Here is a 17,398-nt window from a genome sequence, read left to right as displayed (position 1 = left end):
CATTTACATCATATCACATTAATGGTATATTACATCTTCTAGAATTGGAAGTTACGCGTAAGAAAAAGATATATAATTTCATCATGGCTTCTTCTTATTGTCTTCTAAAAACTGCGTCACTCGTTCATACAATTTCGCTGGCTCGTCTACACGTGGAACCTATTAAAAAAATTATAAACTTATTGAAAGAAATATTGAAAATTTTATATTACAGGTCATATAATTTGTAATGCAACTATTATAAGTAATTCAAAAGGGAATAGCCCGCATCAAACAAATATAATTTACAAATTGTGATTAAGAAAAGGAAACAGCAATTTTTAAATATATACATTTCATCATTTCTGCAAAGTATGATCAGTTATAATTCACTTTGTCATGGTGAGAAATAACTAGAGGGTTTGTCAATGCGAGGAGAAAATAAAACGCTGGTAATTGTGAGGATTAAAGTGATAAATCTGATTGGTTACACCATCTTGCTATCTGCACCGTGGGGATGCTTCCCCCTTACATCTGTTGTTATACCCCGCAAGAGCATAATCCTTCAGTTATTTTCTATCTTTTTTTTTCATACCTGATCATGTGTTCAGCATACCTCATAATTTTGTGCTATATAGATTCCGGCGTATACTCCGATACTCAGGCTGATCTGCATAAATTATTGTAACGTTATACGTCACTGAAATTGTGAAAATTATCATACAAATATGTATTTACGCACCAGAAACCGTAGCATCTTGAGATTTTTTGAAACAGATTTACTTAACTTTAAAATCTTGACTATTGATACTTGTTAAAACTGACGAACCTACTTGACATTCGGATAAAACTAACCAAATAGTGAAGCTTCGAGCATGAAACACGTGCAACTGTAATGAGAGAACAAAATTAATCAGAATATCCCTACAAGTAGGGTCTCTAGATCAGAATGTCCGTGACAGGTATGCCGTCTAGTTAACTTTACACACAGATTTAGTTCTTTTCGAAGTTAGTGTTGTTCGTTATTTTAACTAAAAAAACATTAAATTTCTCTTTTTAAAAAATACACGGTTTTTAATATTTTGTTATTTTGTACGTTATTCTGTAGTTAAAAAAAAGTACTTATAAATTACAATAATTTTACATTTGCATAGTACTGAAGTTATAAAATTATAATTTTTTATAATCTTGCAACTTTGATAATATATTGGTAGGGATCTAGTTGTGATCTTGAAAGAACTCGAATCAGTTCTTTGAATGATTTAGAATTTATTGTAGAATTATGTAACAGTATGTAATAATAGTATTTTGTTACGTACAATTTGCCCTTAAAATATATGTTTAACATTATGTATTGAGAGTAATAACGTAATCACACATTATAAAGATATAGAATCCTTATAGAACTTGTTCTAATAAATTTACAAGATTTTTGTAGATAATATAGGTATACAGATATAATATTCAATTTTTTAAAAGACGAAATATATCTATTAAAGGACAAAAACTGAAATTCTTATCTCAAAAAAAGAGATTACATCAAAATATACGATTAGATGATCTAATTACAAAAGAGCTCTATCTTCTAGAATTTTACTGCTTTATTCAAGTAATTTATTAGTTAATAGTAAACAGAAATTCTAAAGTTAAATAATTTTTAAAGGATTATTTGCCTTGTTAAGTAATTTGAAATGCAAATCAGTCGTATTAAGATTTAAAGTTAAGTAATAGTCAAGAATAAACGAGTACCTGCAGAATTAACGGAAATAGAAGAAAAAAGTGACATTACAGGGATTGCAAACATGTATACACATATATATGAATGTTCTAATATCAATCTTCATCATCTTCGTCCATAGCGAAGTCACTACCAACCCCGGAATCTCCATAAAGTGGACTGCAAAGCAAAACGTATAAATCATGATAAATCTATATAAAATTAAAAAGAAATAGCATTTTCTTTTTTTTTACATCAATTTATACCTACTTTATCGCTTTGCATATGAAAAATACGATGCGTTTCAGTTTTTTATTGTAGAAGAAATAATTAAACGACCACCAGCATCCATCTTCTCCAAACGGGTTTGACGAGTCTGCATTGTAGCTGTATAAAATGTATTATTTTATTATCTTCATTGTTAATTTTACTTAACGCATTATGAAGAAAATTTAATGTAATACTCAAGATTATGCAACAATTATAATTTTGTAGTTTCTTCTACTTGCAACGTGGCGATCTTCAGATAACCAAACACTCACCTGTAAATATCACATTCAGCCAACGATATCTCTTCGTCAATAGCCGCCCAAAGAGCGGCGCTCATTTTAGAATAATGATCATTGGCAGTGGCATTGAGATTGCCATCCACTGCATGCCTTACGCTCTTCAGACTTGGCTCCTTGCTGAAATCATGACTCTTAGCGTCTGAAAAATCGTAGTCTGGATTAAAAGCTGCATTCAATGTGCCGATCAAATAAAACAAGGTTTTCCTGCTAATCGTGTCGCATAACGGGCCTTCTTCATCACCAGAAACGCTGCGGCTGGAAGAAAAAACATAGGAGTGTATCAACACATGACCGCAGACATGCAGGTATCTTGGTCTTATCATAAAGTAAATATGATTGATGTAAAGCAGTTTTAAATGAAGAAAATATCATAAATTTCAGTGTCTCTCTTAAAGATACCTCAGATATCCTTGAGCTGGCGATGTTCCTAAGTATGTCTGCGGTGGTGATAAAGCTTGTAGATCATGCGGCGTGAGTCCCTCTTCTGCATTAAATCGTTTATACATCTGTTTATCATTAGCCGTCATTTTGCACGAGTAACTCTCAATCCTGCGACAAGATAAAATTGCATGTTAATAATGACAATCAGAGAGCATTGAAATTGATACAAGATAAGCAGTTTGTTTTGTTTTTATCTTACCTTGCAATTATCTCGCTATCTCCGGTCTTAATGGACAAGGCACTGCTTATTTGTTCTAAACGCGTATTTTCCAGCAGCTTCATCTTGATAACAGTGATCTCTCCTCGATTATATGAAAAAAAAACTACGGCTTAAAGCTGGAAGCCGTTGCGCTACACGCACCTCCTTGGCTATCCGCCTTACAATGTTGACATTACGTGGCCTTGAAGCCTTGTTTTACTCGCCTTCGAGTAGTTTTGATCCTGTTTCTTAGATTTCACAGCGTTATCGTTCAGTACAAACGAAACGTCAAAAAACTTCTTCGACTTCGAAGACTTATCAGGTCGTTGGGCATCTCTTTTATATATATGAAAATTCCTTTCCTTTTCGAGTGCACGAGGTTGATCGTCAGCTTAGTGGTCTTCCCGGCTTTCTTACTGTATTTGTACATTACAGATACCTAAGTAAGAATTTGGAGGAAGGTGATCGAGTTCGGGCGACTCTGGTGAACGCGAGATCAGTCCTCACGCACTACGCGACAAAGCGAAAGAGGGAGAGAGATGGCTATACGCGGTGGGGGAGCGAGAGAGCAATAGATCGAACGGAGAAGGAAGAACGTTCAACGCAACGCGATGAATCCACTGAAACAAAGACGATTGCCTCTTTTTCTCTTGCTCTATGGACTGGATTCGGGAATCACCGTCTCTCCGGCGAAAGCCGCGCGAAAACGCACACGCACACACGCACACGAAGTGCTCAAAAGGACGTCGGGTGATGCTATGTGATGTTCCGATTGACGGGAGGTCAGGAGAGACGCCAACTCTTTTAACGGAAAGGTGGCTGCTTCACACAGGCGAAGACAAACAAGAGAATTTCACGCGTAACGCCCGCTACTGACGAAAACAATCCATAATCACGAACATTGTTGTTCACTGCAGCGATAAATCACGGTCACTGTCGAAATCAATTTTACCGTGGCGAATATTTCCGTTGTACAAATTCGACCTTACTCGCACGAGCTTGACCAGTTTACCAACTAATTGCGTCTCGATGTCAGCCCGCGTTCACCGCGCAACGACTATATGTACACACAACACAGACACGAACACTGCGTGTACATATACACATACACGAGTACTGCGTGCCAGAAATAGCACCGCACGTCGTATCGTTCTCTCGCTCGCTCATTCACCTTCCCCTCTGTCGATCTCGTTTACGCCGTTGGCACCGTGGTGGGAGACGCATGCGATGCAACCAATCGCGTTACGTCAGTGGCGCGTGTGTGCGTGACGCGTCGCGACGCGCGCGCGTGTAATTCTGATATACGTGAAACTGCGTATCGATGTACACATACGCAACGCATTAAGTATAAGATCGTGACCAGGAATTCTTTTCTGCCGAAACAAGAAGTATCATGTTTGACGTTTGCCCGTTTGACGTTTATTGTCAGCTGTACTACCTTGGATTTTTCTCACGCAGAAAAAGATAGCATATTAATTGTATATTCAACCCTTATTGTTAGATAAAACGTCTTTGAGAGAAGATAATAATGTCTAAAATGCTAGGAAGAGTGAATGCATCTATTGAGATCAACATCCTTTTTTTTATTTTTAGAATACTTTGTTCATTTAGCAAAAATTAATACACAGCTATAATTTACATTATCCACAAATATAACAAATGTTAAAAAATATATGTAGCAATTTCACTTGTGGAGATAAAGAAATAATTAAATATTTCACAAGCAGTTTAAATAACGATAAGGAATATCTTTCAAATATTAACGATTGTTGTTGTTTTGAAATCTCTTACGATGAACTTCAATTCATATGGTATGTGACGTTTGTATAGTGTGTGTGCGTTGCGCGCGCGTCAAGCTGTGTTTTGATACGATTTTAACCTTAACGCGAAATGGTGGCAGGAACGTCAGAGATTTATTGTTAAAATGTCTAAACGAAATAGCGATTATGTCGTTACGGAGCACCGTGACTTGCAGGTCGGTAAAAAAAATAACAATTCACTAAAAATGACAATAGATCGTTGTTCTTATGTGTGAAAAAAGAAAATGCCAATGTTTATATTTATCCTGTTTTGTTGCACATAGGCTAACACCATGGCTGTGGACGCGACCGGCAACTATGTTTTGTTAGCCGGGTAAGTGATTAATATTTGCAAGATTAACTCACTAAATATTTGAAACATTCCATGCATCTAATTATTGCATATGAAAACTGATCTGTCAAACTAGAGAGAAAAAGTTACATTGTAGATATTTACGATTAATATTTCTGTATAATATAATGAAAATGATCTATTTTTCATGATAAAATTCATATATGTTATCTATTGTAGACGTAGATACTTGGCCATCAAACATCTGGATGAAGACGTGAATACAGTGAAGAAGTTTCAGCGACAGAGCAAATATGAAGTTGGCTCTGCCGAATGGAACCCGTGTGATCTAAATTCTCATTTATGTGCAATTTCTGTAAGAAATTATATATCTTTTTTATATAAAAGCATATTGAACAAAGCTATATTACTAAAGAAAAGATAAATGGAATAATAGAATGATAGGTATATATAAAATAATGTGTCTTATTTTGTCGTATTTTAGAATGTTTCTTTTTATTATAGAGTAATACTCGAATTGAGATATTAAGTTTTAATGGATCAGGGGGCAACGAGTTACAAACTACACAGAGTTTAAAAGCTCACACACGAGTCGTTAGTGATTTAAACTGGCATCCTAAAGAACCGGACATTATTGCATCTTGCAGTATCGACACATTTATACATATCTGGGACATACGAGATCAGAGAAAGCCATACCTATCTTTGTCCGCAGTTGGTAAGATCAAAACATGCATAATTCATTGCTTTAGTAAAAAGTAAAATAAATAATTTATCTGTTTATTGCAGCGGGGTCATCCCAAGTGCGCTGGAATCCATTATCACCCCATACTTTAGCCACGGCACACGATGGAGACATTAAAATATGGGATCAGCGAAAGGCAAACAGTCCTGTGCAATACATAACAGCCCATCTAACAAAAGTATATATAGCTTTGTTACATTCATTTGCCTGATTTTTGGTAAAAGTATTAAAATGAAAATGATTTCAGATACACGGTTTAGACTGGTGTCCCTTTCAACAAAATCAATTGGCATCATCTAGTCAAGACTGCACCGTCAAAATCTTTGATATTATCAATCCACGCAGAGCCGAGAATATCTTGACAACGAATTATCCTGTGTGGAGAGCGAGATACACGGTAAGAAAATAGAAAAATCTTTATAACTATACTTTGTGCAATGTATTACGCATAATACAAATTTTTCACAGCCCTTTGGCGAGGGTTTAGTTACGATAGTGGTACCACAATTACGACGAGGAGAAAATAGTCTTTTATTATGGAACACGTCAAACCTTAGTTCGCCAATATACACATTTGTGGGCCACACAGATGTCGTGCTCGAATTTCAATGGAGGCATCTAAAACTAGGTATCAACGTCGAAATGTGTTAAAAATACATTTCAATCGCTTTCTGCGATTGAACTGAAAGCATCAAATATATTTTATGTATATGTCTTGTAGAAAACAACGAGTTTGAACTCATCACATGGTGCAAGGATCAGTGTCTGAGGATATTTAAAATCAATCCCTTCATAAAGAAAGTAAGAACACATCTGTAGTTTTTATGAATTATAAAAATTGTAAATTATAGAAATGTTTCTCACTATTTTCAGTTGTGTAGCAACGGTATAGATGATGGTCTGTCAGTTTACAGCCAATATTCAGAAGAAAACAATTTAAGTATGTAGAACTGTTAAGATACGTTAATACGTTAATGATTAAATTCTTAAATAGTGTTGTAATAAGTAAGATATGTTTATGTAGGAGTACAATCTGTTCAAGAACTACAACTCAATAGTTCCCAGAGCGAGCCTGAAATAAATTATATCACGACCAAAGTGGACGAGCTTGCGCCGCAATCTGAAACTATCAGCGCTCCAGATAATTCCAAGAAAATCTCGTCTCCCACTCAGCCAAAGAGTTTGCAGCAGGAATTCTCTATGATCAATATGAATATACCAAATATAGAGGTTAATATATAATGTTGAATTTATTACTGAAGATACCAATTTTTTTTCCACACACACAATTCTATGAATCAACTAGCATTTCTGTTTTGATGCAGGTGAACGCGATGGACGCGACAGAGAGGAGCTGTACGATAACCGCATGTACAAAGAATTACAATGTGATATTAAAAGTAAATTTCCCAGTAAATTATCCGTACAGCGCACAGCCGACTTTTCAATTTGGCACCGGCACGTCCATCGACAACGCGACGATGACCAAACTGCAAAAGGTTCTTACGCAAACCGCTCAGCATCGCGTCAGGAAAAACAGATCCTGCTTGGAGCCGTGCCTCCGGCAAATGATTTCAACTTTGGAACAGGTAAGCGTATTGTCATGTGAAATTAACAATTTAGTTCAAGTCTTGATTTTTGTTTTGTTACTTTATAGACGTGTAAAAAAGACGAGGACGAAAGTGATCACTTACCGTATCACATGCAAGATAACGGCAACTTTCTGAACTCGCCTAGTATCTGCTCGAATTATCGGGACTCCTATATACCTTTTCCCAGAACATCTGGCGCTAAGTTTTGTTGTGTTGGTGTGTATACGATATACTTTAGAGATTAACACTTCCGCGGCCGATTGTATATTAATGCCGAACGCATCGATGCCATTGCTTTTTATAAAAAAATATATTAGTTTAATAAATACCATTTATGTTCTATCATAAGTAAAATATATATTAGTACAGCATCGACTGTCAAGTTAGTCCTTTGAGAAGAAGTAGTGTTATGGACTATCAGATTTAACTTTTAAAAGGCGTGGTAATATTATCGGTCGTGAAAGCATTTAAGATATTTTAATCTTTTAATCCTCTGATCTTCTTATTTTTAATCTATCCTTGGTCAGGTATACTTGTTTGTTTCGGTCGTTCCTCGTATACAAGAAGAACATCGATGAAACCAGGAGACGTGACGCCCAGAGCATTGTCTGCCTTAGACAACAGTATCGGTAGCGGCGAGTCTTTCATGCATATGTATCGAAGTTCCTATGTGCCCACAAACGACAATATATCCATTAGCTCATACTACTTTCAAGATCGTGTAAGGCATATTTGAGTTTATAAAAATAAGAATGTGTGGTATAAACAACTAAATCAGCGTTAATTGCGCAGGATGAAGGCTTAATAGAATTGAATTTAGATAATTGTGAGGACTTCGAACTGTGTTCGATGTTGTGGATCTTGTTAAATTAATTTTTTATTAATTTTTATTAAAATTTTTTATATTAAATTAAATTTTCAAATTACAATTTTTTCAATTTAATTGTATTAATGATATAAAAATAATTAAATTAAATGTTTATTAGAAACATTAACATGTTATTAGAAAAGTCTTGGGTTTTATCTACAGAAGAACGATTTATACCATTCTTATTTCAAGCAAATTACGTTTTATAATACGAGGATAAGTCGAAAAATGAAGGGACATTTAAGGAATCAAATCTTTTAAAAAAGTCCTTTTACTTTCTGACTCCCTTGCATATATATATTTATTGTGTATGTATAACTGTGATTTTAACATCAGCAGAAAGACCTTCGACGTGGATTGCACGGCGCGAATAGAATACACGATCGATCCTATTTCAAGAACTATCACCCGATGGTTATGATCTATGACATTTCGTCGTTATTCTTCGTTAATAAAGAGCTTGCTGAAAAATACACGTGAGTTTGACGGCTGTATATATCGGTTTAATGACATTTAAACAATCTACGAAAATATTTTTTTTCTAATTCCAGGATCAATACCGCCGACATTTCGACTATGTGTCAATACAATGCAAACGTGGCTTCTGTACTGGAACGGTCTGACTTGGTTCAGACTTGGTGTTTAGCTGGTTTAATCATTTCGCAGCCACTTTCCAACACCGAGCAGAACTTAATCCAGTCGTGTCAATCTCCTGACGTCGATGCTCCGTGGCCTTTACATCCCTGGGGCCAAAACTTGATTCATTCCTTGTAAGAAATCGATTATTTGTTATTGTGTTATAATTTTTAAATAACTTTATGCAATAATTAAACTATTTTATGCGGAAAAAGGATATTCTATTGGATTTGATGTGTGCTTTTTCGATTGTATCAATTGTCTCGATCAAATAATAATAGTAATAGTATATTAATTACTCTGTAACTATTTATTTACAGAATTCAGCATTATGCGAATCAATCTGATGTTCAGATGGCCGGCATGCTGAGCTGTGCACTTAGCTACCGATCGGAGAACACAGACGCCGCACAAATGAGATTGACTAGCAAATCCGTGAACGTCAGTGTAAGTATATAATTTGTACAAGAGAGCAAGAGTGCAAATCGTGTGTCATTTGAGAATTTTTCCTTGTATAATATAGCACTGGCATATCGTCCGACCTGCAAAGTTGAAGGAAGAAATTGTGTATATCCCACATTTACCAGTCATATGTCTTCTATTCATTTTGTCTTCTGTTCTGTATATATAAATTAGTATCGGAAAAAGGTGGAGGCTTTTCTGCACAGCACATGTCTCTTTCTTCCGATGCATGAAGGAACACGTAGTGTTTTATGTTGTGTTTTTATTTGTGTAATGTTCGCCGCAAACACACGACGGTATGGTATGCAAATTTGTTCGTATTCAATAATTGAGACCGCTATTTAAATTAATCAGTGTTTGCAGGAATCTTAGAAACCACGCGCAATGATTAAAAAGAATTGAATACACGTAATATAATAAATATAATATGCACACTGTACCGGCGTATCTTTCAAATTACTGATCGTACATAACAGCTAACTATATAATTATTACGTTTGTTATAGAGGCTTTCCACAGGAAAATGGTGGTTGAAGGTAAGAATTCTGGTCTCTGAATTTTGTTAAAGCAAAGTTGGATCTGGTTTTTAGGGCTTTTCTGTTATATGATTGATACTTTGCATTCACCTCTCAGCATCGGACTGAAAGCTGTGCCACCAAGCATGCGGATTTGCTTGCTGTGTCTAACTAAAATGTGGACATAAACTATTATATATTTATATATCGAGTGTGATTGATTAAAAAAAAAAATAACATTGCTCACAGCAAATCGCAATTGGTGGCGAAACGATATGTGCTGTCGGCCACATCTCATATAACGTTATCTCTCTGTGAGAGCGATTATAACTATAATTTCATTCATTAATAACAATTGATTGCGAAGTTTGATATGAATATGAATATAAATTATCAATTGCAATTACAGATTGTGTGAATTTGTGTCGTCTAATAATTTTCTTCGTTTTCTTGCAGATTATTAATTACGTATTGTACGAATCTGTTTTATCTAATATTTTCTTGCAGCCTGGCGGTTCGCCTTATCACACGATACACTTGGCGGACACCACGCTGGAGGGATGGAATTTTCAGAATCTGAAACAACACCGGTCCAACTCGTGGTCGGAATCGCTCGACGATTTAAAAGTCATTCAAGACACGTTGGGTGATTCGGCGAGAAACATCAAGTACGTTCTAAAAAGCTAACACATAAAAAAAACTCTTAAAGTATTTAAAACAAAAACGTCGTAAAGATGTTTTTTCAGACATTTTTGAACTTTTTGCAATTTAATTGTGCAAATGTATTCTAGAATGGAATGCAATGTACGCAGGTTGCTCGACGAGAAATACACAGCCTTGTACGACGGTTACAAGAAAGCATATGCCGAGGCGTTGCATAGGTGGGAGTTGCTGGACGGTCGCGCACAAGTCCTAAAACATTTGAGCACATCACCGTTCGACGTACAAAAGGGTGTCGAGCTGCAGTGCGAATGTCGGGTCTGCGGTAAGATCAGCCGAGGTCCGCAATGTACAAATTGCAAAGGTTTGAGCTTCCAGTGTGTCGTATGCCATGTAACAGTCAAAGGTTTGTTAGCCTTTTATCCTGAATTTAGTAGAATGTTTTAATTGTAATTTGAAACGAAGATTTAAAGATCTTGATTTTGTTGAAAAATCCAGGCGCAAGTAATTCTTGCATGTTTTGCGGCCACGGTGGACACATTCAGCACTTAGCGGCGTGGTTTGCGAAAGAGACAGTATGTCCGACGGGTTGCGGCTGTCAATGCCTGCATGAGAACTCAGTGCTGTTTAAAATATAGGTAATATAGATGAAATTGTACATATAATTATGACTTCTCTGTGATAGTTATTGTTATGAAAAAAATACAAATTTCTTTGTTCTACATATCATTGATATCTCTCTGATTATAATTGCTTGAAAAATGTAATGATGAAATTAAGGTCAAAACTTGATCTGAGGTGAATGCCTACAAATCGCCAAAAACTTCAATGCGTTCAATCAGAGACTGGCAAAAAAACCAGTTATTATATTTAATGTTTAGTTTTAAACACAAATTGCAACAACGCAATTTATTATACAATAATCAGTATAAATTTTCACAAATATCGACGCCTAATATCGATAATGATCGGGTTTGTAAGGTCCTTCTACAGGCACATCCAAATACTTGGCTTGTTCTGGTGTTAGTTTCGTCAATTTCACGCCTAAATGTTCCAGATGCAAAGCTGCGACTTCTTCGTCCAGCTTCTTCGGCAGCATGTACACGCCGATCTCGTACGGTTTTGTCCAAAGTTCGATCTGCGCGAGCACTTGATTCGTAAACGAGTTGCTCATAACGAAACTCGAGTGGCCCGTCGCACAGCCCAGATTAACCAAACGACCCTGCGCGAGGAGGATAATATGCCTGAAACACAAATGATATGATTAGTTTGCTGTTGCAAGATATGCAACTCGTTTGCGAATTTCGCGACTTAATACACACCTGCCGTTCTTCAATCGGTATCTATCCACTTGTGGTTTTATATTCGTCTTCTCCACGGCGTTTTTTTCCAGCCACACAACATCGATCTCGCAATCAAAGTGTCCTATGTTACAGACGATGGCGTCATCCGGCATGTTCAAAAAATGCTGACCCAAAACAATATTCTTACATCCCGTAGTCGTCACATATATACGACCCTTCGTAGACGCTTCTTCCATTGTTGTTACCTGAAGATTACGGCTATCAGCTTACGGAACACTGCGGTAATTTGTGATAATAATGTCTAATTGATAATTACGAAAATCATACAAGTGTCAAAAGTATTTTATTAGACAATAGTTTTTTACCATTTAAGGATAAAATTCAATTAAAATCGCGATGATTTTAATTGATGTTGATTGATAGCAATTAAAAATTAATTTTAACCAATTAATTATTTTTTAATTAATTTTAACGATCAAAAATTCAGAAATAATTTTGTGCGATTTTATATATTTTCATAACATTTCTTTTTCGATGTATTATACCTCATATCCTTCCATAACAGCTTGAAGCGCATTAATAGGGTCAATTTCTGTGATGATAACGCGACCTCCGAAGGCTCTGAGACTTTGCGCGCATCCTTTGCCGACATCTCCATATCCAGCCACTACACACACCTTTCCTGCAATCATGATATCCGTGGCCCTCTTGATGCCGTCGATCAACGATTCTCGGCATCCATACAAATTGTCGAATTTGCTCTACGGAGAACATACAAGTTAGCAACAAATTTAATTATTCTTCCTTATTAATTCTTTTAAGAATTAATTCTTTCTTGCGCATTAATCAATAGATTTCTATTGTAATTTAAAAAGTACTATTTCTCAATTTCCGAGAATATTATCAATATTGCGTCAGAAGAGTGAATTTCATATGTGATTCTGTTTGTCACTCTCCCGTTATTTTGCGCAATCACACTCATTATCTCAATTAACGCGAATGATGACTATTTGAATCAAGCCGTTCTCACACAACGATAACTATTAAACTTTCTAACTATTAAACGTATTAAAAACGTCTGGATATTTCCGCTCTAATGGAGCTTATCTGTAATCTTGCAAACTTTCTTATCTATCCTAAATTGTAACGTATGAAACGTGATAAACGAAATACTATCACAATTTGACCACGCTTCCTGTGATTAGACGAGCAATTGCATCACATTTTGCAATAAACAGTATAAAAATTAACAAATTTTTAAGCATTATTGCGAATAATCTAAATTTGTGTAATTCAATCTGACCTCATTTTTCATAATTAGCAAATGCGCGTATACATATCTGGATATATAATTTGTCACAATGTTAAAATTCATAATGTTGCTTTGTAATGTACAAACTTTTGTGACGGAGTCGTTGACGTTGATTGCCGGCACCTTGAGTGTGCCCTCCTTCAACATGCGGTAAAGGCTGTGTACTCCGGTGGTAGTCTCCTCGGATATGCCGCGACATTCCGTGAGATGTTGCGGATACTTCGTGTGTATGATTCTGGTCAGATCGCCGCCGTCGTCGAGAATCATGTTGAACGGTTTGTCATCCTGAAAAACAATGGTCTGCTCGATGCACCACTCGTATTCCTCATCGGTCTCGCCTTTCCACGCATACACCGGTATTCCGGCTTTCACTATGGCCGCTGCCGCATGATCTTGTGTGCTAAATATGTTGCAGGATGACCATTGCACCTGTAATGCAGAGGTGATTTTGTTAGAATTTTATTTCAGAAGTTTTATAGGTTTCTGAACTATAGATTTACATACTGATGGATTTTTCGATGTTTACGCAAGTGAAGCAATGTGCTTGCGCAAGATTAAAACCAATGAATAGCATTATCTATAAATGTATTACGTAAAGGCATAATTAAAAACATGTTTACAAGAATGTTTTCACTTTTAATGACATGTGTATCCAATATTACTTTTCGAACATTTTAAAAAGGGAAAAATTATTGTTTTTTTTTAATAATAGAAGTTATCTTATTTTTTAAAAACCAAATATTTTTCATGATTCGAACTGGATATTAATTTGTATCACAAAAAGTATTTATAATATGAATGGATTTATATATAAATCTTATTGTAAAGTTTTGTGTAAATTTCCTAAATTATTAAATTTCTAAATCTCTTCAAAATGTAAAGAAGTACTTCTTATTGTAATGTTAATTTTATATTGTATTGGCTGTCACAATAGATGTATGTTATCTATATTGCTATTATTAGAATCTTACAAAGCATCAAAGAAAGACGATTGTCAATGTACAATGAAATGAATGAAATATGGATTATGCACAAGTCATCAGTGATAACATTTATGCGCAAACTGACTTCATCTCTACATATTTTTAAAATATTAATATAAGAATTGTTACATTAAAATGTTATTTAATAATTAATTATTATTATAGAATTATATGCATGTAAATTAAAGTTGCTAAGTTGTTTTAGGTTTTTCAAGCTTTCTTACTTGAGCACCAAGTTCCACCAGTGTTTCAATCAGAACTGCAGTTTGCACAGTCATGTGGAGGCAGCCAGCAATCCGTGCACCCTTCAGCACTTTCGATGGTCCATATTTTCTTCTGATTGCCATGAGGCCTGGCATTTCATTCTCCGCCAAAGTGATCTCTTTGCGACCCCATTCGGCTAAGTCCAGGTTAGCTATTGACAGTACAAAAATTTATTTTAAATAAGTAGCAAAATTTGTCTACAAAATTACAAAAGACTCTCTATAATTATATACACAAGGAAATATATGTAAAAAGATTCGGTTACATGCATAGGAAAAATTATTATAGAAAAAAAGGACAGAAACAAGCAAAAGAAACATATAATTCATATCAAACATATAAAAAAATATGATCACATTAGAAAATTATCATATTATTATCAGAAACGATCAGATAGTACTACTTTTTTATATACGAAAATTCGCGCGCTGATGTGGCGAGTACTTTGCATTGCTCTGAAACTACTTCGCGTTGCTCCGAAATAACAGCAAGCACATGTTTGTTGTCATCGATATTCCGAAAATGCACTGTAATTTATTCGTTCAACGGCTAGCCACTTACCGATTTTGAACGGCGGTTTCTGGGACATGATGTCTATATGTTGCGTTCCGGGTCGATGTGCGTGAAACAAGTGAAAGAGTAAATGTTTCGCGTATAACCTTTATACGGATATGCCGGTTATATATCGGGACCCCATCGAGACGGAGCGGCGTTAACAGCGAGTGCGCAGTCGCGGATGATCGATTCGAGATTCGATTCTCGCAGCGTCTACAGTACCACGTCTTCGCCTTTGTTCAGTCTTATCGCGCGCGTTACCTACGAAAGTGTGAAAGTGCCGGTGATGCGGAGAAGCAGGGAAAAATGCTGTTTATAGGTACGTTTATGCATTTTTTCATAGTTATACTAAATAATATCGATATCGATATTGACGATAAGTATAATTCGCCGTTCTCCATCTCATAGTCATCCGATTATATCGCGATCCTCGCAATTAACAAGCATTTCTAGTTAAACGGCCATGTTTGAAACGAAACGAATGGTAAAAAGATAGTTTGCTATTTTGAATCTGTTGTTGCGCCTAAAATAAGAGAAATAGCTATTATTCAAGGTATTCTATCGTGAAAAGGCTTATTCTTTTATATCGCTGCATATGATGTTGCGTTCAAGCAAATAGGTTTATATTCGCTTCGGATGAGATTTCTTCGAATTGAATAATCATCGTTAAAACGAAACGAATGGTATAAAGAGATTCATTATTTGGAATACTGTCATAGCATACAAGAGAACTAGCGATTATTTAAAATAGTTTATTGTGAGATGGTTTATTCTTCCGGGTATCATTTTCTGTTCGGACAAATGGATTATTCATGAAGCAATTTTTGCGAGGGACAGCTTCCGAGTTAGGCGGCCATGTTTAGCAGCCGGTAAAAAGAACTGTCTATAAGATGGCAGAAATAGCAACACGCTCACTGTTCAACAGTCGATAAGTGGATTATATTCTAATAATGACCGCAAGATGGTTCTAGTTGACCATATGATGCTTTATACAGAGTGTCTCTGAAATATCTGATGTTTCTTTTTCTTTTTTTATTAAGTACTACTTTTCTCCAGCGTTCTTTTATAATTATAAATTAACACACTTCTGTGGATTTATTTCAAATAAACAAATATTAGATTTCCAAGTGGCATTATTCATGCGATTTGTGTACGATTTTAAAAGAGCTAAATTTTAGAAATAATTTGTTTTTAGTTACTTAGGCAATATTTGTGGAAAATGTGCTTGATATAATTCAAATTGTATTGAAAGAAAGAAATTAATCAAGATACAGATTTAAATATTTTACTTAAATGATGAAATGAAATATTGCTAAATTTATCTTTAGAAGAATGAATACAGAAATCTTGAGCTATTGATTGTATAAACATTACACTTTCGTAACTGATTTAGCTGATTTTACAAATTATTGATTATGTTTTGTAACTTAATAGGAAAAGATAAAAATGCAGATTTGGTAATATTGATGAAGAAATGTATTAAAAATACAATATAGAAACGTACAAATCGTTTAGAGTAGAAAAGAGACTATTAAACATTAAAGATGCATTAAAATTGGAAAAATTACATATTATGTTACTTCTTTATCGCAAACAAAATACAAGAAATACAAGCACATGTATGATTTTTTATAATCAAAAGTAGAAATATCTTGTTGATGTCTCGTCTTCTTAACGAGTCCTTACGCATCTACATTCTTGCCATTGGACCCGCTGCGTGTGCTGCTCCGTGAAACGAATCCGTCGCTTTCCGTGCATGATCTCGCGGAGTTTCTTCAGCAGAATAAAGTTCTCTCTGAGAATCCGTGCCTGTCGTTCGCGTTCCAGCTGCAATCTTTTTGCATTGAACAAGACATGAGGTCTATTTTCCGGAGGATTCACGTCGACCGTTGGTCTAGCAGTCTTTACCTAAATGCAAAAAACGATAATGACTGTAACAATGCACTCATAGAATGCGATAAGCGTGATTAATTTAGAAATAATAGATGTTTAGTTTCAAGGTAAATCTTGAGGGCGCATACTTAAAACTGTTTCTTTGAAATATGATTCCTAACTTCTTAATATAATTATTTCCGGTATAATCGTTTAAAATTATTTATTCCGCTCTTTAGATCTCTTTTGCTTTAAAAATTGTTTGTGTGAGAATATTTATAGCTGAGCTTCCATCAGATTCTCGGAGCTTCCGAGAATGCGATGAAAGAAACATTTCCCGATAAAATTTTAAACAGAATTACATCGAGAGCTAAGTTTATAATTTATGAGTACTCACTCTAGAACGATGACGCTCGTACGCTTTGCGTCGTTCGCAGGAAGGTTCGTTTTCGCCTCGTATCTTTCCTTGGCTCGACATTCTGCATACCCGATTGTGAGGGTATTTACAGTATATAGCGCGAGTTTCCAAGTTTCTCTGGCAACAGAAACGTTCGCGACGCGTCCGCAATATCGATCTTCATCCGCTCCTCGACATACAAGAAGCGCGCGAACT

At 35.5% G+C, this 17,398-nt stretch overlaps 3 protein-coding genes and 1 long non-coding RNA gene across 8 annotated transcripts; 1 reads left to right on the top strand and 3 right to left on the bottom strand.

Moving 5' to 3' along the window:
• Nucleotides 1–11: 11 nt before the first annotated feature.
• Nucleotides 12–883, bottom strand: LOC105679853 (uncharacterized). Its single transcript, XR_010891717.1, has 3 exons — nucleotides 722–883; nucleotides 596–649; nucleotides 12–159 (listed from the first exon to the last, which is right to left on the bottom strand). It is a non-coding gene; the product is annotated as an uncharacterized lncRNA (long non-coding RNA).
• Nucleotides 884–1,228: 345 nt separating this feature from the next.
• Nucleotides 1,229–3,956, bottom strand: Maf1 (repressor of RNA polymerase III transcription Maf1). The gene is made up of 5 exons (XM_012380218.2): nucleotides 2,906–3,956; nucleotides 2,665–2,814; nucleotides 2,239–2,520; nucleotides 1,967–2,083; nucleotides 1,229–1,876 (listed from the first exon to the last, which is right to left on the bottom strand). The coding sequence occupies exons 1-5, from the start codon at nucleotides 2,986–2,988 to the stop codon at nucleotides 1,813–1,815; spliced, it is 696 nt and encodes a 231-aa protein (XP_012235641.1). The 5' UTR covers nucleotides 2,989–3,956; the 3' UTR covers nucleotides 1,229–1,812.
• Nucleotides 3,957–4,175: 219 nt separating this feature from the next.
• On the top strand, nucleotides 4,176–14,622 carry Wdr59 (WD repeat domain 59). Of its 5 annotated transcripts, XM_012379987.2 has the most exons (21): nucleotides 4,178–4,880; nucleotides 4,989–5,038; nucleotides 5,237–5,372; nucleotides 5,522–5,735; nucleotides 5,807–5,940; nucleotides 6,010–6,159; nucleotides 6,231–6,390; nucleotides 6,484–6,563; nucleotides 6,636–6,702; nucleotides 6,787–6,992; nucleotides 7,088–7,351; nucleotides 7,420–7,570; nucleotides 7,882–8,075; nucleotides 8,559–8,698; nucleotides 8,774–8,992; nucleotides 9,179–9,305; nucleotides 9,827–9,856; nucleotides 10,343–10,503; nucleotides 10,627–10,901; nucleotides 10,994–11,133; nucleotides 14,300–14,622. In XM_012379987.2, the coding sequence occupies exons 1-20, from the start codon at nucleotides 4,830–4,832 to the stop codon at nucleotides 11,131–11,133; spliced, it is 2,949 nt and encodes a 982-aa protein (XP_012235410.1). In that variant the 5' UTR covers nucleotides 4,178–4,829; the 3' UTR covers nucleotides 14,300–14,622. The 5 variants fall into 5 exon arrangements, with proteins under 5 accessions (XP_012235413.1, XP_012235411.1, XP_067217249.1 ...); XM_012379990.2 differs by lacking the exon at nucleotides 14,300–14,622 and having other exon boundaries at nucleotides 4,176–4,880; nucleotides 8,562–8,698; nucleotides 10,648–10,901; nucleotides 10,994–11,219; XM_012379988.2 differs by lacking the exon at nucleotides 14,300–14,622 and having other exon boundaries at nucleotides 4,176–4,880; nucleotides 8,562–8,698; nucleotides 10,994–11,219.
• Ahcy (adenosylhomocysteinase) lies at nucleotides 11,329–15,081 on the bottom strand. Its single transcript, XM_012379993.2, has 6 exons — nucleotides 14,920–15,081; nucleotides 14,319–14,509; nucleotides 13,199–13,540; nucleotides 12,345–12,560; nucleotides 11,818–12,044; nucleotides 11,329–11,739 (listed from the first exon to the last, which is right to left on the bottom strand). Exons 1-6 carry the CDS (start codon nucleotides 14,945–14,947, stop codon nucleotides 11,448–11,450), a joined length of 1,296 nt encoding a protein of 431 aa, XP_012235416.1. The 5' UTR covers nucleotides 14,948–15,081; the 3' UTR covers nucleotides 11,329–11,447.
• Nucleotides 15,082–17,398: the final 2,317 nt, after the last annotated feature.

The sequence above is a fragment of the Linepithema humile genome, chromosome 1, assembly GCF_040581485.1.
Source record: "Linepithema humile isolate Giens D197 chromosome 1, Lhum_UNIL_v1.0, whole genome shotgun sequence".
NCBI classification, from domain to species: domain Eukaryota; kingdom Metazoa; phylum Arthropoda; class Insecta; order Hymenoptera; family Formicidae; genus Linepithema; species Linepithema humile.
This window is presented reverse-complemented; position numbering and strand designations above follow the sequence as displayed.